Source organism: Akebia trifoliata, chromosome 1 (genome assembly GCF_017979445.1).
Source record: "Akebia trifoliata isolate Shusen 1 chromosome 1, ASM1797944v1, whole genome shotgun sequence".
In the NCBI taxonomy this organism is placed as follows: Eukaryota; Viridiplantae; Streptophyta; class Magnoliopsida; order Ranunculales; family Lardizabalaceae; genus Akebia; species Akebia trifoliata.
Genome location: NC_141375.1, coordinates 30,159,388 through 30,174,173, shown reverse-complemented (window position 1 = coordinate 30,174,173; position 14,786 = coordinate 30,159,388). Strand labels below are relative to the sequence as shown.

General features: G+C 36.3%; 1 protein-coding gene across 1 annotated transcript; it reads left to right on the top strand.

The window, feature by feature from the left end:
• The first annotated feature begins 1,419 nt into the window (after nt 1-1,419).
• On the top strand, nt 1,420-13,668 carry CNX5 (co-factor for nitrate, reductase and xanthine dehydrogenase 5). Its single transcript, XM_086450530.1, has 11 exons — nt 1,420-1,782; nt 2,264-2,356; nt 2,727-2,782; nt 5,565-5,629; nt 5,826-5,900; nt 6,009-6,087; nt 8,621-8,659; nt 8,834-8,942; nt 9,574-9,692; nt 10,703-10,819; nt 12,929-13,668. The coding sequence occupies exons 1-11, from the start codon at nt 1,530-1,532 to the stop codon at nt 13,319-13,321; spliced, it is 1,398 nt and encodes a 465-aa protein (XP_086306656.1). The 5' UTR covers nt 1,420-1,529; the 3' UTR covers nt 13,322-13,668.
• The last annotated feature ends 1,118 nt before the right edge of the window (nt 13,669-14,786 follow it).

Genomic DNA, 14,786 nt, shown 5'->3' with positions numbered 1-14,786 from the left:
TCGCCGAAAAGTTAAAAAAAAAATACATTTAATTAAATCTTAAAAAAAAATTATGAATATATTGTTCTCTATTCGTCATTTATTGTCACAGACCATCAGAATGATTCACAATCGCTAATAAAAAAAAGTTTCCTAACTTAAAAATATTTGAGGAAAGAAATATTTTGAGTAGTTTAAAATTTTTCTTAGATGTTGGGGCATTTAGAAAGAAATATTTTACTAACTGTAATATGAAGCAACCGCCCATAAATTTGGGGGTTTCTCGGATGAATTTCATACACCATTAATTTAGTAATTAATAATTATATATATATATATATATATATATATATATATATATATATTGACGATATTGTTGACCCTTAGTTGCAATCTCCTGTTTAATTCGTGATTTTTTTTTTTCAAAGTAAATATATTCATCTAGATTTTCAAATTATTTGGAATTGAGTCGTGCTGGGGTGACACAGGATTTACTGTGATTCTCACAATTCTGACGTGGACATGCATACATAACCGTAGATGATTTTTTACTTCGTGAGGAAAAACATCTATAGTTATGTGCACATCTCACATCAGACTTGTGAGAATTGCAGTAAATTCCTTTTGTCATTTCAACATTTTCCTTTGGAATTTCATACATTCCTCTCTACATTTATTTGAGATAATATATTAACTTTTCAAGATTAATGTCAGGAGTGACCTTAGTGGAGGGCACACAGGAACATCTTGATTTGATGTTGCGCACATGCTCGTAGATGTGTTTTCTTAGAAATATGAGTAAAATACATTTATAAATATGCACGCCATCACATCAAGATGTCCCGATTGATTGATGAATAAACGAGTTTCAGAGTAGGCTGAACCTCACTTTGACCAATGATTAGGTGAGACCACTCGCTGAACGCTTCGGACTGTGCCCTCTTACTCGACTTGGTCTTCTCTTGTTTGTTCTAACTTACTTATGGGTTGATTATTCTAGTATTGGCCGAACTCTTTGGCTGGGCTCTTTCAATTGCTATTGTGTGATCAACTCCCTTCTTTTCTGACGGTAGCACGGCTCAATTTTCAAATTAATGATTTACCTCTTGACCGGGTCTTCTTTCATAAATCAATGAAAAACTTAATCAGTGCTCTCATTATTATCGCCATCACAGCTACCCTTAATACCACTAATTTCATCAGATCACTATCACCGTGACCATCACATAATATGATTTTTTTGTTTTCGAATTTTTTGAGTGGGTTATAATCACGTGTGAAGCATATGTCTCATACACGTGTAAACCTTTGATCTCTAATTAATTTCTTGCCTCAGGATTCGTTTTATAGATCAGCGGCACAGACCTAAAGATGACTGTACTCCTTAGGACTTATAAAAATCCACTAGTTACCGCCAAAATATCCAAATCCAAGTCAACGTAACCGGCTCGCCCAGTTAGCCTACTTTCGTCCCATTTAGGGTTTTTGAGTCGATTAAACTCCTGATTTGTCTGCAACTTGAACTCTAAAACCCTGTATCAGCTCAACTAATGGAGTCTAATGGCAGAGACTCGTCTCGTATTCTTCAAGAGATCGAGAAGTTGAAGGCAGAGAAGAGCGATATAGAGAACAAAATTTCAGTTCTTGAAGCTCAGCTCGGTGAGATTGTAGCGAAGGAGGAGACCACTTCTAATTCTCCTCTTCATGTACCGTTCAAAGATGCCTCCTTTGAACATGGCTTGTCTTCAGAGATGATCTACAGATACAGTCGTCATCTTTTGCTTCCTTCGTTTGGAGTCCAAGGTTGGTTCTTTTGGATATCTTGTTATAACTTTGTTATTGATTTTGATTCGAATTATGGTAGTCGATGCTCTAGAGTGGAGTTTAATCTTTAGTTCTTGAAAGATGTTTTTTTTAGAAATTGAAGTGGTTGGCATCCGTATTGGTATATTTGGAAAAAAAAATGAGAACATTTTGAAATTGTGGTGCGTTTCCTGTATTTATAGAAATTGTGATGTGTTTTTAATAGAGATTAAGCAGCTTTCTCTCCCAATTTTTTATTTTGATTTTCGTTCTTATTCTATAAACAACAATTTTGCATTATTGTCGAATTTGAAAACCTAGATTTCTTAGCTGACTAGGAGTTCTTGCTTTAGATTCGGTGAATGGATTAGCAGTAGTTGTTCCCTATATATTTGGATTTGATATCTTCATACCATGAAAACCTGACATATATTCATAGTTAAATATTGTTCTCTTGTTCTTACTGCTTTTTGGACTGTAGGACAATCAAATCTCTCGAAGTCTTCGATTTTGGTGGTTGGAGCTGGTGGATTGGGCTCACCTGCTTTGTTGTACCTTGCAGCTTGTGGCATCGGTAATATTTTGTTCCCTAAGAAAGTCCGAACCATACATCTTTTAATGTAATTTGAGCATCTTTAGTGGGGAATTATTTTTGTTAGTTCAGTTTTCTAGAATATGTTTAATGCCCATATGTACAACTAAAATCTTTACTTGGCACAATCTTCTTTTAATCTGTGGTTACATTTATGCAAGGCTTTTCAAGCTTTTTATTCACAAGGGGAAGGGCTTTACTGTCGAGCTTTTTTCAATTTCAACGCAATAAAAATGATTTAAATATTTTAAATGGATGTGTGCGTCTATGTTGTCTATTGCAAGTACTTCTCTTGTTGCATTTGGATATTTTTGTTTTTAGAACTCTTCGTTCATGAGTTTTCTCTCTCTAGGCCGCTTGGGTATTGTTGATCATGATATTGTTGAGCTGAATAATCTCCATCGACAGGTACATATCTGAAAATTTCATCAATTATTAGCTTACTGCTTGGTGTTACTCAATGAACTGATTTCTATTTTCTCGCTTGAAATTCTTTGAGGTGTTTTTGTTGGAGCTTCTCTTGCAGCATCCTAGTAAAATTGCTTCAAGAGTTAGTGCTAGATTGAGTTACTTTAACAATTGTTAAGATGATTTACTGACTTGATAAACTACTGATTTATTAAGCAAAAAATGTCAACCTCCCTTCTGCCTTTTTGTCCAATAGAATCTTTTCCTTATCAAAAGAAAAAAGAAATTATTGAGAAACCCTTATCTTGTTTAAGTGATGTGGGACAACTAGCTCTGGCACCACATTGATGTAGTACAAGATAGGGTTTAATGATGATGGATAGAACAAAAGATTAAGGGTTTAAATTAGATTTGATTAAAAAGGTATATGCTACTGGATGATAAAATTTTAAGGGTTAAAATTTAGGTTTCAGAGTTACTGTTTTTGGTGTGTCGAACTTTGACATCATCTGGTATCTAGGACAGAGGCTATGGGATTGAGGATGCCTATAGGGAATTGAGTTTTTAAGCATACTTGATATGGGCGTAGAAAATTTACCAATTTTACATCAGAGTTTAGCCTGAGGGTCCCAAAAAGTCTGAATTTCATCCATTGACCCATGGGTACAGCTCCTGCATCATTATGCCTACCATCTTCCTTTTTAAAAAAAAAAGTAAAATTCGTCAAAACAACTGGTCTAGATGATCAGCGAGAAGTACAAAGAAGAACAAAAAGCAAATAAACCTGCCCGAAAAAAGCCATTACTTGGCCAACATACAACAAACCCTATCCCATCTGCCTATGAAATCCTTAAAGAACACCTGTTAAACTCTTTAAAAATTTTACACCAAAAGAAAAAGAGAGTTTGAGATAATTATCTCGTGCACTGAGTGCTCCTTGCCTTGGCTCCTCTCTTTTCGAATCACCTAGCAAATTGCAAATGGAGAGAGATGCTACGAAATCCTCTTTGCGACCATGAAAGGGAAACCCAAATATGACCAAGACTTGAGCATAAGATGCACAAAACCACAAAGGCACCTCACAATTCCAAACATGGCCCAGATGATACCATATCTCCCGTGTCATCTTACTGTGGATGAGTAGATGATTTACTGACGTCCCATCCTCCCTACAAAGACCATAGAAATTGGCCTCAAAGCCCCTTGTAATGATCATGATCTGACCCATCATGAGAGTCTTACCCAAAAGCTGTAATGGATTCTTAATCAATTTGAATGATCGGTCAATTCTAATACTACATGGATATTAGATCTCTAGGTATCCTGGATGTAGGACATCGACAAAATTGACCTCATTGATCCAAACAACATGTCGTTTTCCAAGGACCCTTTTTTAAGTTTAGTTCTTATCATCATTCAATCTAGGGATCTAGTGCAACACATCTTCTCTTAGGCATTCAGTTCTTCAGTTATTTATTTATTTTTGATTAGTCACTTCTTCAATTAATCTCATGCAGTGTTACCTACCTTCCAACCAATATAGTAATTGCAAGTCACACTGTTCTGTTTCCAATCTTCAGTTTGCTTAAGATTTGTAGGATCTAATCATCCACTGAAGCAATATTTTCGTACGCTAAGGCACGAGGTGTGATGTTCAGCTGACCAAAGTTTCGAGGCTTCTATATGGTTTTAAACTAACAGAAAAACAGAAGAAAAAACCAAAAAAAGAAAAAAAAGAAAAGGGAAAAAACCCTGAGAATAGGGAAAAAAGCATTTGTCTCAAATCACGCCTTGAGTGAGGTGTACTCCTTTTTGACACCTCATGGTCTAAGACGCGTGTCTTGTGTTTTTTTTGTTTAGTGTCTTACTATCATCTTTGTGCCTATCGCTCTGAGGCATATTGAGTGTTGTGTTATGCGCCTCCGCTCTCGGGTGTCACATGCTCATGTATCGTGCCCCAGTTCCACCCGTGACCCTTTTATATTCATAGTTATGCCTTCCCTATCAGATCGGTCTTCTGGGGTAAATTGTTTGTCAACTTGGTATCAGAGCGCTAGGTTCGTATAGGTTACGGGTTTGAGTCTCCTCGAGGGAATTTTCCACCCTTATGGGTGAGGGGGAGTGTTGACTGTTGTGTTATCCGCCCCTGCTCCCGGGTGCGATGTGCTCACGTATTGTGCACCAGTTCGACCTGTGACCCTCTTATACTCATAGTTGCACCTTCCCCATCAGATCGGTCTTTTGGGGTAAATGGTTTGTTAACGAGGCACGCCTAGAGGTGTACATCTCATACATTTTTTAAAACACTTCATTGAAGTCAGAAATTTCATGTAGGTATGAATGACTAGCTAGTGTGAAGGATAAAACATCGCATCATTTTTAATTAACAATTGCAGGTCCCTTCACTTATCCAAAAAATAAAATAAAAATTGTGGTCACAATATGTTTGTCTTTGAATTATATCCCGGTGCCTTTTCTCTATAAAGAAATCATGATTGTGTGTTTCTCTTAATCATCTTATAGAGAGTGTTGGCATGCAGCAGCAGCACCTACATACTGGATTATTAGTTTCTTTTCCTCTTATTTTTGCTTCCTGGCTCCTTTTCTTGTTCATATATTTTCAGTGCATTCTCAATATCATGCTTTCACCTATTCTTGATCATCCTGCATTAATTTTATTTTGCTTCCCGGCTCCTTTTCTTGCAATATTTTTCAATTATTTTATTGAGTGCTTGTGACGATGGAATCTGACCTTCTGATTTTTTTTCGTGATTGTAATCAGATCATCCACGCCGAAGCATATATTGGTCAGTCAAAAGTGAAATCTGCTGCTGCTGCTTGTCGAATGTATGGATTACTTTTATCTTTGTTATTTGCCTATTTCAGTATGTATAACTGATGTCAAGTTCTGACAACTGTATATTAGCTGTATATGATCAAAGGATACTTACTGATTTATACATTTTGAATTATTTTTTGGAATTGCTTGAAGTGTAGCTATTTTGTGGCATTTATATAATATATTATAGTTCTAAATTCTCAGGATTAACTCCACTATTGAGATAGTGGAACACCAAGAAGCTTTGCGGACGTCCAATGCTTTGGAAATTTTGAGCAAGTATCCTTCGTAACTATATGTGAAGTTTCTGATAGTTCTCTTTCCATGCTCTTCTTTTGTCGGTACATTTAAAATTTTATGATTTCCATGACTGCAAACATTGACCAGATATGACGTAGTGGTAGATGCAACCGACAATCTTCCAAGCCGGTACATGATTAGTGATTGCTGTGTTGTTTTAGGAAAGGTAAACTGGTTGGTTTGGTGCTAGCTCTGTCTGGAAAAGTTTGCTGAATGCATTATGATTTGATTTGGAAGTATTTTCTATTCATCTGGAACAATTTGGTTTGCTTGAATGTGCATGTTGGGTGATGCTGGCCTTTATTGTGTTTTCCTCTTGATACCTGTTAATATTTCTTATCGACATTCAATGTTCAACTATTTGTAGGAGTGCCGCTATCCTTAGGTGTTCACTGCCCACCCTTCGATTGGGTTAAAGTGTCTAAGCATGCAAGCATAGCATTGATCTTGTAAGTAATTTAAAAAATTAGGGTTCTCCAACATAGGAGAGATTCTCTTTGGAAAATTTAGAAACTTAGATTATGTTAGATGCGTTAAGGGTAAATATATATATATATATTTTGCTTGGTGGGGTTAGTGGTTAACAATTAGCATTTAATATAAATAAGAAGGGGTTCAAGGGGCTTGAACCTAAGACCTTGGGAACAACCTCCACAGGGTCTTACCACTTAGCTAAGGGTAAATATGAAGTCTTGGTAAACATGAAGAAATCAAGGAAAGGTTGCATGATTATTTCTAGCAATTATTATATGAAGATTGAACATGGGGACTAGGAAGGCACATTGGAATTAAAGATCATAAATACTTCGTACAATTACAATTTCAAAAGTAAAAAGCAGTTTTAGCAAATATGAAGACTAGTATAAATTTATGACTAGATGGTATTCCAAAGATGCAGTTAAATCGATGGGAAGCATTAGATTATTCTAGCTAACCAAGATATTCAAAAACATTTTGAAGACTAAAAAGAGAGGTGTGGGTGGCCTTGAAGTTGGTTCATGCTATGGTTAGACTGAGGACAAATGAATGTTTTTCTTTTTACCTTCCTTTTAAAGGCTTTTAAAGGAATTTCAATGCAAGATGTTCTACATCAGTTGATGAGACTTGAGAGGGAGTCGACCCAAAACAAGAACTTTGAAGAGCTGCTTTGGAATGAGTAGGACTAAGACAAAGTATATGGAGTATTTTTTTCTGTTGTAATTCACAGAGAAAGGAAGGTTGTAGAAATTGATTGCCAAGAAATACCCAGAAACGTACATTTCATTACCTTGGCTCTCTTATTCACAAGGATGATGAGATTGAGGATTATGATGTCTATATAATTATGGTTGGGTGGTTATAGACTTATGGTGGAAGTTTTCCTTTAGTGTGTCATGTAACTGACACATCCCAAACAAATTAAATGAAAAATATTTAGAAGATGATAGTAAGATCTACTACGCTTTATGAAGATGAAAATTGGGCAATCAAGAAACAGCCTATTCATAGACTAAGAATGGCAAAGATTAGTATGTTGGGATGGATGAGTAGAAAGACAAAAGAAATGCATGAAAATGTAGTAGTAGCCCCCATAGGTGTTAAACTATGTGAAAGTCAATTGAGATGGTTTTGTCATGTGCAACAAAGGCCAATAAGAGTCCAAATTAGAAAGACCATGCTATTCGAGTATGTGAAGGAGTGAAAGGAAGATAAAAAATAATGTGGATTGAGATAGTGATAGTGAATGTGAATACTCTTGAATTAAGAGAGATATTGCTTTATAAATAATTGAATGGAGAAACAAAATTCTTTCAGCTGACACCAATTTTGTTGTTGTTGTTGTTGTCGATGATGATGATGATGATATATATATGTATGTATTTATATTAAATGTATAATTTGACACCTCTGTTTGGGTATTTGCACCACAATAACACCACGCCTGCTTGAGGCTTGAGAGCACACTAAAGGTATGCGGTGTTCTTTAGACCAAGTAATTAGTTAATAAATCTAGATTACTTCGTCGAGAAGATTGAAACAACAACTACAGGGCACCTGTAAGGAACATCCATGAGGCAATGGACATACACTACTTATCTGAAATGATCCAAGGGTTCTACAGATGTCTGATCTTAATCGATTGTAGTTGGAGTGGGTGAGAGAGGGAAGTCTGATATGGGAGCTTGGAAGCAGTTGTTGGATACCAGTTTTATTTATTTTTATTTTTTTGGCTTGGTGGGGTTAGTGGTTAACAGTTAGCATTTAGTATAAGAAGGGGTTCAAGGGGTTTGAACCTATGACCTTGGGAACAACCTCCACAAGGTCTTACCACTTAGCTAAGTGGTTGATCTTTATAATTGAATTATTTTGAAACTTATCAAAAATTGAATTTGTTTAGGAAGTGGGAGGAGCGAGAGTGGCACCTAGTGTAGAAGGTTCCTACAATTATATGTTTGATATTAGTGTACAATATATTGTTTTATGAATGCTGATTTTACTATAGACCAAAAATTGGAAACGTTGAGGCCTCAAATTTTCTTTTGGCACCTTATAGTTAACTATTTTTGCTCACAATTTTTTATCTAAACATTACTTGGTCATATATTACTGATATTTTTAGTCCATTACCCGAAATTAGAAACTTGAAGAAGAAAAACGTTCAGATTTGTATAAAAAATATTCCATGTAATTATCTGACCTTTTCATTTTTATTCTTGCAGCCTCTCATATCAGGTGCTGCACTGGGATTGGAAGGGCAGGTACGTTAGTATTAGTTATAGACGAAGGCTTTCTACATTTGGTATTAGAATACCTTGTTTATATTGGGATAGACCTCCTAGAACCTTTTATCATTTCGAGATTGGGTAATTCATAATTCATATTTTAGTAGTATTACGTATTCCTCAGCTGATCTCCTAATTTTTTTTATACAGCTCACGGTTTACAATCACAATGGAGGTCCATGCTATAGATGCCTATTTCCATCCCCACCTCCAGCAGCAGCGTGCCAGAGATGCTCGGACAGTGGAGTTCTAGGAGTTGGTAAGTTACTGACTTCGGGTGTGTTCTAGACATCCAATAACCACTACCTTAAAGCCATGAAAAATATGAATTCTTCAAGGTGGAATCTGTAACGCACATAATTTTTTGTGTCCTTGTTGGAGAAGGCCTTAGAACAAGAGAATCTCTATCTGGGACTTGATTCAGAATTAAATTAGAAATTAGTCAAATTTCTACCGTTTAGACTCGAGAGTTGACCACTTTATTCTATTCCAATGTTAAATTTTGTCTAAATTTGTCAGACGATAATGGGCATGATCAAGCAAAGGGTGGTGGTACAACCACACAAGTCATTTGATAATCGTGGGGAACAGGAAAGCATACTTCAATGAAACTTAAACTTTCTGAAGGATGACTTTGTCTTTCACATAGTCCATTATGGTGGGCAGTTTCTTACCTAATCATTAAAATAGCCACTTGTGAGCAATGGGAGCTTGCAAGCATATTTCAAGGCTCCAGTTATAGCCATCTCTCACCCAAACTGAAACTATGTTTTGCCCCTAGTAGATATGTGCGTTTGTTTTTATTGAGTCCCAAAATTTCTTCAGCTTCCTATTTTTTACAAGGCATCGAATTTTCTACTAACATCTTATATCTTATTTCCTTTTTCTAGTTCCTGGTGTCATTGGCTGCCTACAAGCCCTGGAGGCTATAAAAGTTGCAAGTGCCATTGGTGAACCTCTTTCGGGACGGATGCTTCTTTTTGATGCCTTATCAGCACGGATACGCATTGTCTGTTTTTTTTTCCATATCTTTTGAACTCCTTTTTATTTTGTCTCAAATACCTGTTTTCTTGTCAATATGGCTTTTAGAGGGCACACTCCCCCTCCTCCCCCCCCCTCTCTCTCTCTCTCTCTCTCTCTCTCTCTCTCTATCCTCAGTTTAATGGTGTATGTTCTTACTTCTCTTCGAAACTAATTGAGTTTTTTGGACAGTAGACATTTTTTTTTCATGCTTGATGAAAATTTTAAACTAAATTAGAAAATTGGAATTTCTTGCATGGGCTGAAGTAATGCCATGAGAAAACTGGAGCTTGTCAATTATGTTATAGGCCTAAGTGATCATGTTAGTGTAATACTGCATCTATACTATTTCTACAGATGGAAACCTTAGACCATTAAAGACAAACATTGGATGAGCCTGATACAATGCTTTTAGTCTGCTGAAGGATTACAGACTGGGATTTTGAGAGTTACTTTTCCAGCACCCTAGCCGACACGAAGTGTAATACTTAATTGGGGCCTAGATCTGGACTCGATCAAGTCACTGTTAGATATTATGAAGTTTACGATGACTTGGTCTTGTACTGGTTCCCTTTTCATCCAAAAAGATGGATCTGCCCATCTACACCTGATTTGATCAAAATTCTTAAACCAATTTCTATGTGCCGTTCCTGGAGAACTTTTTTGGTGTAAATAACTATTGAGCTTTATCAATATCTATAACATTTAATTAAGAGGCTGATGCATATTTGTTTCCTCTCACACTGGAAGTGGCTTCTTATTATTGATAATTTCAAAACTAGAATTTTGATTTTTTGCATAAAATAATGTGGTTCTAATTTTGCTAAATAAGAATCGGTTTGAAAAATAAGGTATATGACTTGGGTTGCTTGTTCTGAATTAGCTTTGGTTGAGTCTTTTCTAATCCAATAGTTATTATTCCTATTGTTATAATTATTATTTCACTTTTACAATCCTTTTTCAATTGTAGCTTCCCTAACATCGTGTCACATTTCTTAGGTCAAGCTAAGAGGGAGGTCTTTGCAATGTGAAGCTTGTGGAGAAAAGGCTGCATTAGCAAAAGATCAATTCCAAAATTTTGACTACGAAAAGTTTACCCAGTCCCCTTTGTCGACGGTATTTCTTACTTCCTATCATCATCTATTCTCAAATGCACCTAAACTATGAATCCATGCTCCCATTCTTTATAGTTTCATGCTCCAATTGAGGAGTAGATGCATTTTTCTTAGTAGATCTGCTAAGTGATTGCACCTAAGCTTAGGAGTGTCAATGGCTACAGGATTGTCAGGCTTATATAGACCTGATTGTTGGGTGTGGGTTCCATTATACTTTTATTTTTTAAATGTTCTGGGACCTGATTAATAACTTGCTCAGATTCAGCTACCTGTAAATTTTCAGTTCACTATCTGGCTAGATACTTTAATGCTTTTAGACCGGACCTGATTTGAGATCCAACTAGAGAGCATATTAACTTGTGTAGAATTAGGGTGACTGAAATGAGAAGCTCTAGCAAGACATGAATTCATAGAATAAGGATGTCGAGTTGGGGGTTTCGAGATGGATAAGTAGAAAGACTAATCATCATCAAAGCCTCATCCAAAAAATTTGAGGTTCATTGGATGAATCATGTTCCTCCATTCAATTATGTCTAGAGCGAGATCTTCTGTTATTGTGAGTGTCCCCATATCTGCTTTCACTACCTCACTGCACATTCTGTTGGGTCTTCCCTTTCTATGAGTAGAAAGACGATGAAGGATTAAATCAGAAATGAAGGCATCTGAGAGAATCTAGTGGTGGCCCCAATAGGTAAATAAAATGCTATAGAGTACATTGAGATGGTTTAGTCATGCCCTAGAAAGATCATTACAGAACCAGAGAGAGGGAAATATACAGGTCGATGGATCCAAAACAGCAAGGGAAGGCCAGAATCAGTGTGAATTGAGGTATTAATAAATTATTTGAAGGTGCATGCGTTAATGAAAGATCTGGTTGTAGATAGAATTGAATGACCAGTCTCGTTCATTGCCGATCTCAGATAGTTGGGCCGAAGGTTCATGATGCAATCATGGATTTTGTCTTCAATGGTCATTATCAGAAAATCACAAAATTTTGTAAGAAAGGTGTGAACTTTTTTTAAAGATTAAAAAGATAAATTTTAGAATTTACTGTGTATTACAGCTTGAACAAGAAGTAATTAGCATCCCACGAAGATGGGTAGGTGAGGCCAATTATGGAGTCGTGTCCTTAGCTTGAAGCAAGACTCTATGGATTTGAGAGCTTAAAATTTTGAGTGTGCATAGTGGAATCAATGTCACATATCATTCTGTCTTAAATGAGGTCATGGAGGATATTGAGATTGATTCCTTTCATTGGGAAAAAAAAAGTATCTAGAAGTATCTAGAGTGTGCATATTTGATGTTTTTACTAAGCTGTTCACCTGTGCGAGGCTTTCTATTTCGTGAGGGAATCTGAAACTCATTGATCTGTATACATCTGTTCGCAAGGGAGTCCCATACAATCAATTACATTGTGTATAGCATTCAGTCCTTTCCTGTATGCACATATTGTAACCATACAGGTAGATAGGGTCAATATATGTTTGCACTTGCACTTAACCCAAAAAAATATTTGGTCTAAAAAAGAAAGGTTGTGGGAAAAACACGACACACTGTGCCCAAGTCTTGTCATACTTTAATGTCCTTTGTTCTAAAAACACAGACGTAACATGTACATGTTGATATTGCTTGTAACACATTATGATCTGGCTTTCACCCTCTGTTCCTTAAATTGATACATTATTTCTTGTCATAGTGGTTAAGGCTAACATGAGATGGATCTCAAGTTATTTTATCCAATAGGAATGCTGGGAGTGCTGAAACAAAAGGCTTTTCCATTATGATTTGCCATATCACAGTGACCAATGGGAAGCTAGTGGCCATTATATGCCTAGATTGTATCGAACTATTTATGAGTAACGACAATTTATTTTCTATATTGGTCATTTTCCTGCTTTTTCAAACTTAACAAACACCCACACTCAAAAATAAATAAATGAAGAAATATATAAATTTGAGTGATATATACCCTAAACTTCAATTTTCTTCTGCAATCTTTAACCGGATGCCTTGCATATCTTGATAAAGCACCACCTTAATGATCATTAAAGCATATCCAAAACATACGAATCCTCTGAACTTAATTATTTTGGGCTTTCAACTAATGCAGTCACCCTTGAAGCTGAACCTTCTTCCAGAGAGTGCCAGAATAACTAGTAAAGAGTACAATGAGAAAGTAGTTAATGGTGAGGCACATATATTAGTGGACGTCCGTCCGACACACCACTTTGACATTGTTTCACTGCCCAAGTCCTTGAACATTCCACTGTCAACTTTGGAGAGTAAATTTCCTGCAATCTCTTCCGCCTTAAAGGAAGCGGAACAACAAACTGGTCTCAGTTCTGGTTCTGGTGCCTCACTATATGTTTTATGTAGAAGAGGTAACGATTCACAGAGAGCTGTTCAATATCTGCACAAGATGGGTTTCACTTCAGCCAAAGATATTATTGGGGGACTGGAGTCGTGGGCCCATGATGTCGATCCCAGCTTCCCAACTTACTAGTCGGTGCGCTCTTAACTTTTTTCAAACAATTCCATCTTCTTGTTGATTGATGGCTGCAGGTGGGCTTCGCTTAAAGAGATGCCTTAGGTGTGATTCCTTTATTCTCTTAAATTTAAATTGTTTTCTAATTTATATTTCGCAGTTATCATTCCTCTGATGTGGTTTTGATGTACCATTTTGAGTGCAAATACCGTATGAACTTCAAAGTAACTATAGTATGTACCTAGTCTGGTAAACAGTCTCATGTTCCTAGTTGGTAATATTTTAAATAGATGTTTTTGGGGGGTTGTATCCAAGGAAAAAAGAAGAATAATTATTGGGATAAAAAATCTTTTTTGATTTTGCTATGTTCTGTTGCTTTGAAAGATGGAAATGGATGATTTAACCCAAAATTTCAAATGTAGAAAAATTGATTGGGTGAATGAATTCTTTTAGTAAAAATATCTTGTTATTTCCTTCAATGACGAGTACTACAGAGTGTTGTAGACTGGCCACGGAACTTGAATATGGTGTCTTGATCCATTTCACCTCTAAAAGCATCTTTCCTTCCTGATGCCTGGAATTATAATCAAAGAGGATTGAGTATGATCTCAGTGGTGGTTGAGAAGGGAGAAATATTGGCCAGAACGTGGAAATCAGTGTGTTGTCATCTTTTGCTCTTCATATATCTTCAGTGGCCATTTTTGCAGTCAGTGTGCCTGTAAAATATATTATGAAAATGAATTTTCTTTGAAGGAGATAGAATTTATATTCACACCCCAAAAATGGGGTTTAGATGGAAATTTTATAAGGTTCTTTATCCTGAGGATGTCCCGATGGCTGGTTGGATTTCATGTTTACACCATCGAGATCATCGGGACAGTTATATTCACACAAAAAATGGGGTTTACTTGGATGGAAATTTTATATGGTTCTTGATAAAATGTATTCCATTCAAATTTATCTCGAGTATGTCCCAATGGTGGTTTGGATTTGATGTTTACAGCGATGGGATCATCAGGGCAGATTTTATACAAACATGTTTTACAATTCTTGAATGTCATCCATTTTACAAGATCCAATGGCATCAGGTGCTTGTAACAAATAACAAAATTTAAAAATGTACAGCATCCGAGCAGTGTTGAACTCAATGATTCATGTTCAAACATTGAATCAAAGGTCGATCACAATGATTGAAACAAAGGTCAATGATTTGAGTAAATGTTCTTGACAATTTGAATCATCCATCATAACGATTGCAAGGAGTGAAGTGGCATGAAAGTCAGGGTTTATATTTTGATGGGTCCCTCTTAGTTTAGGCATTTAATGTGACCAAACAATAGAGATTGTTCGAACATGTGGCATGTCTCATGGTATACCACATATGCACTATAGACGGGTCTTCGCAATGTGACTCAGTTCTATTTAGTCCCCAAAAGAGCCTAGGCTCTACTCTCTCTAGTAGACCTTTTGGTCCCTTGTCTTC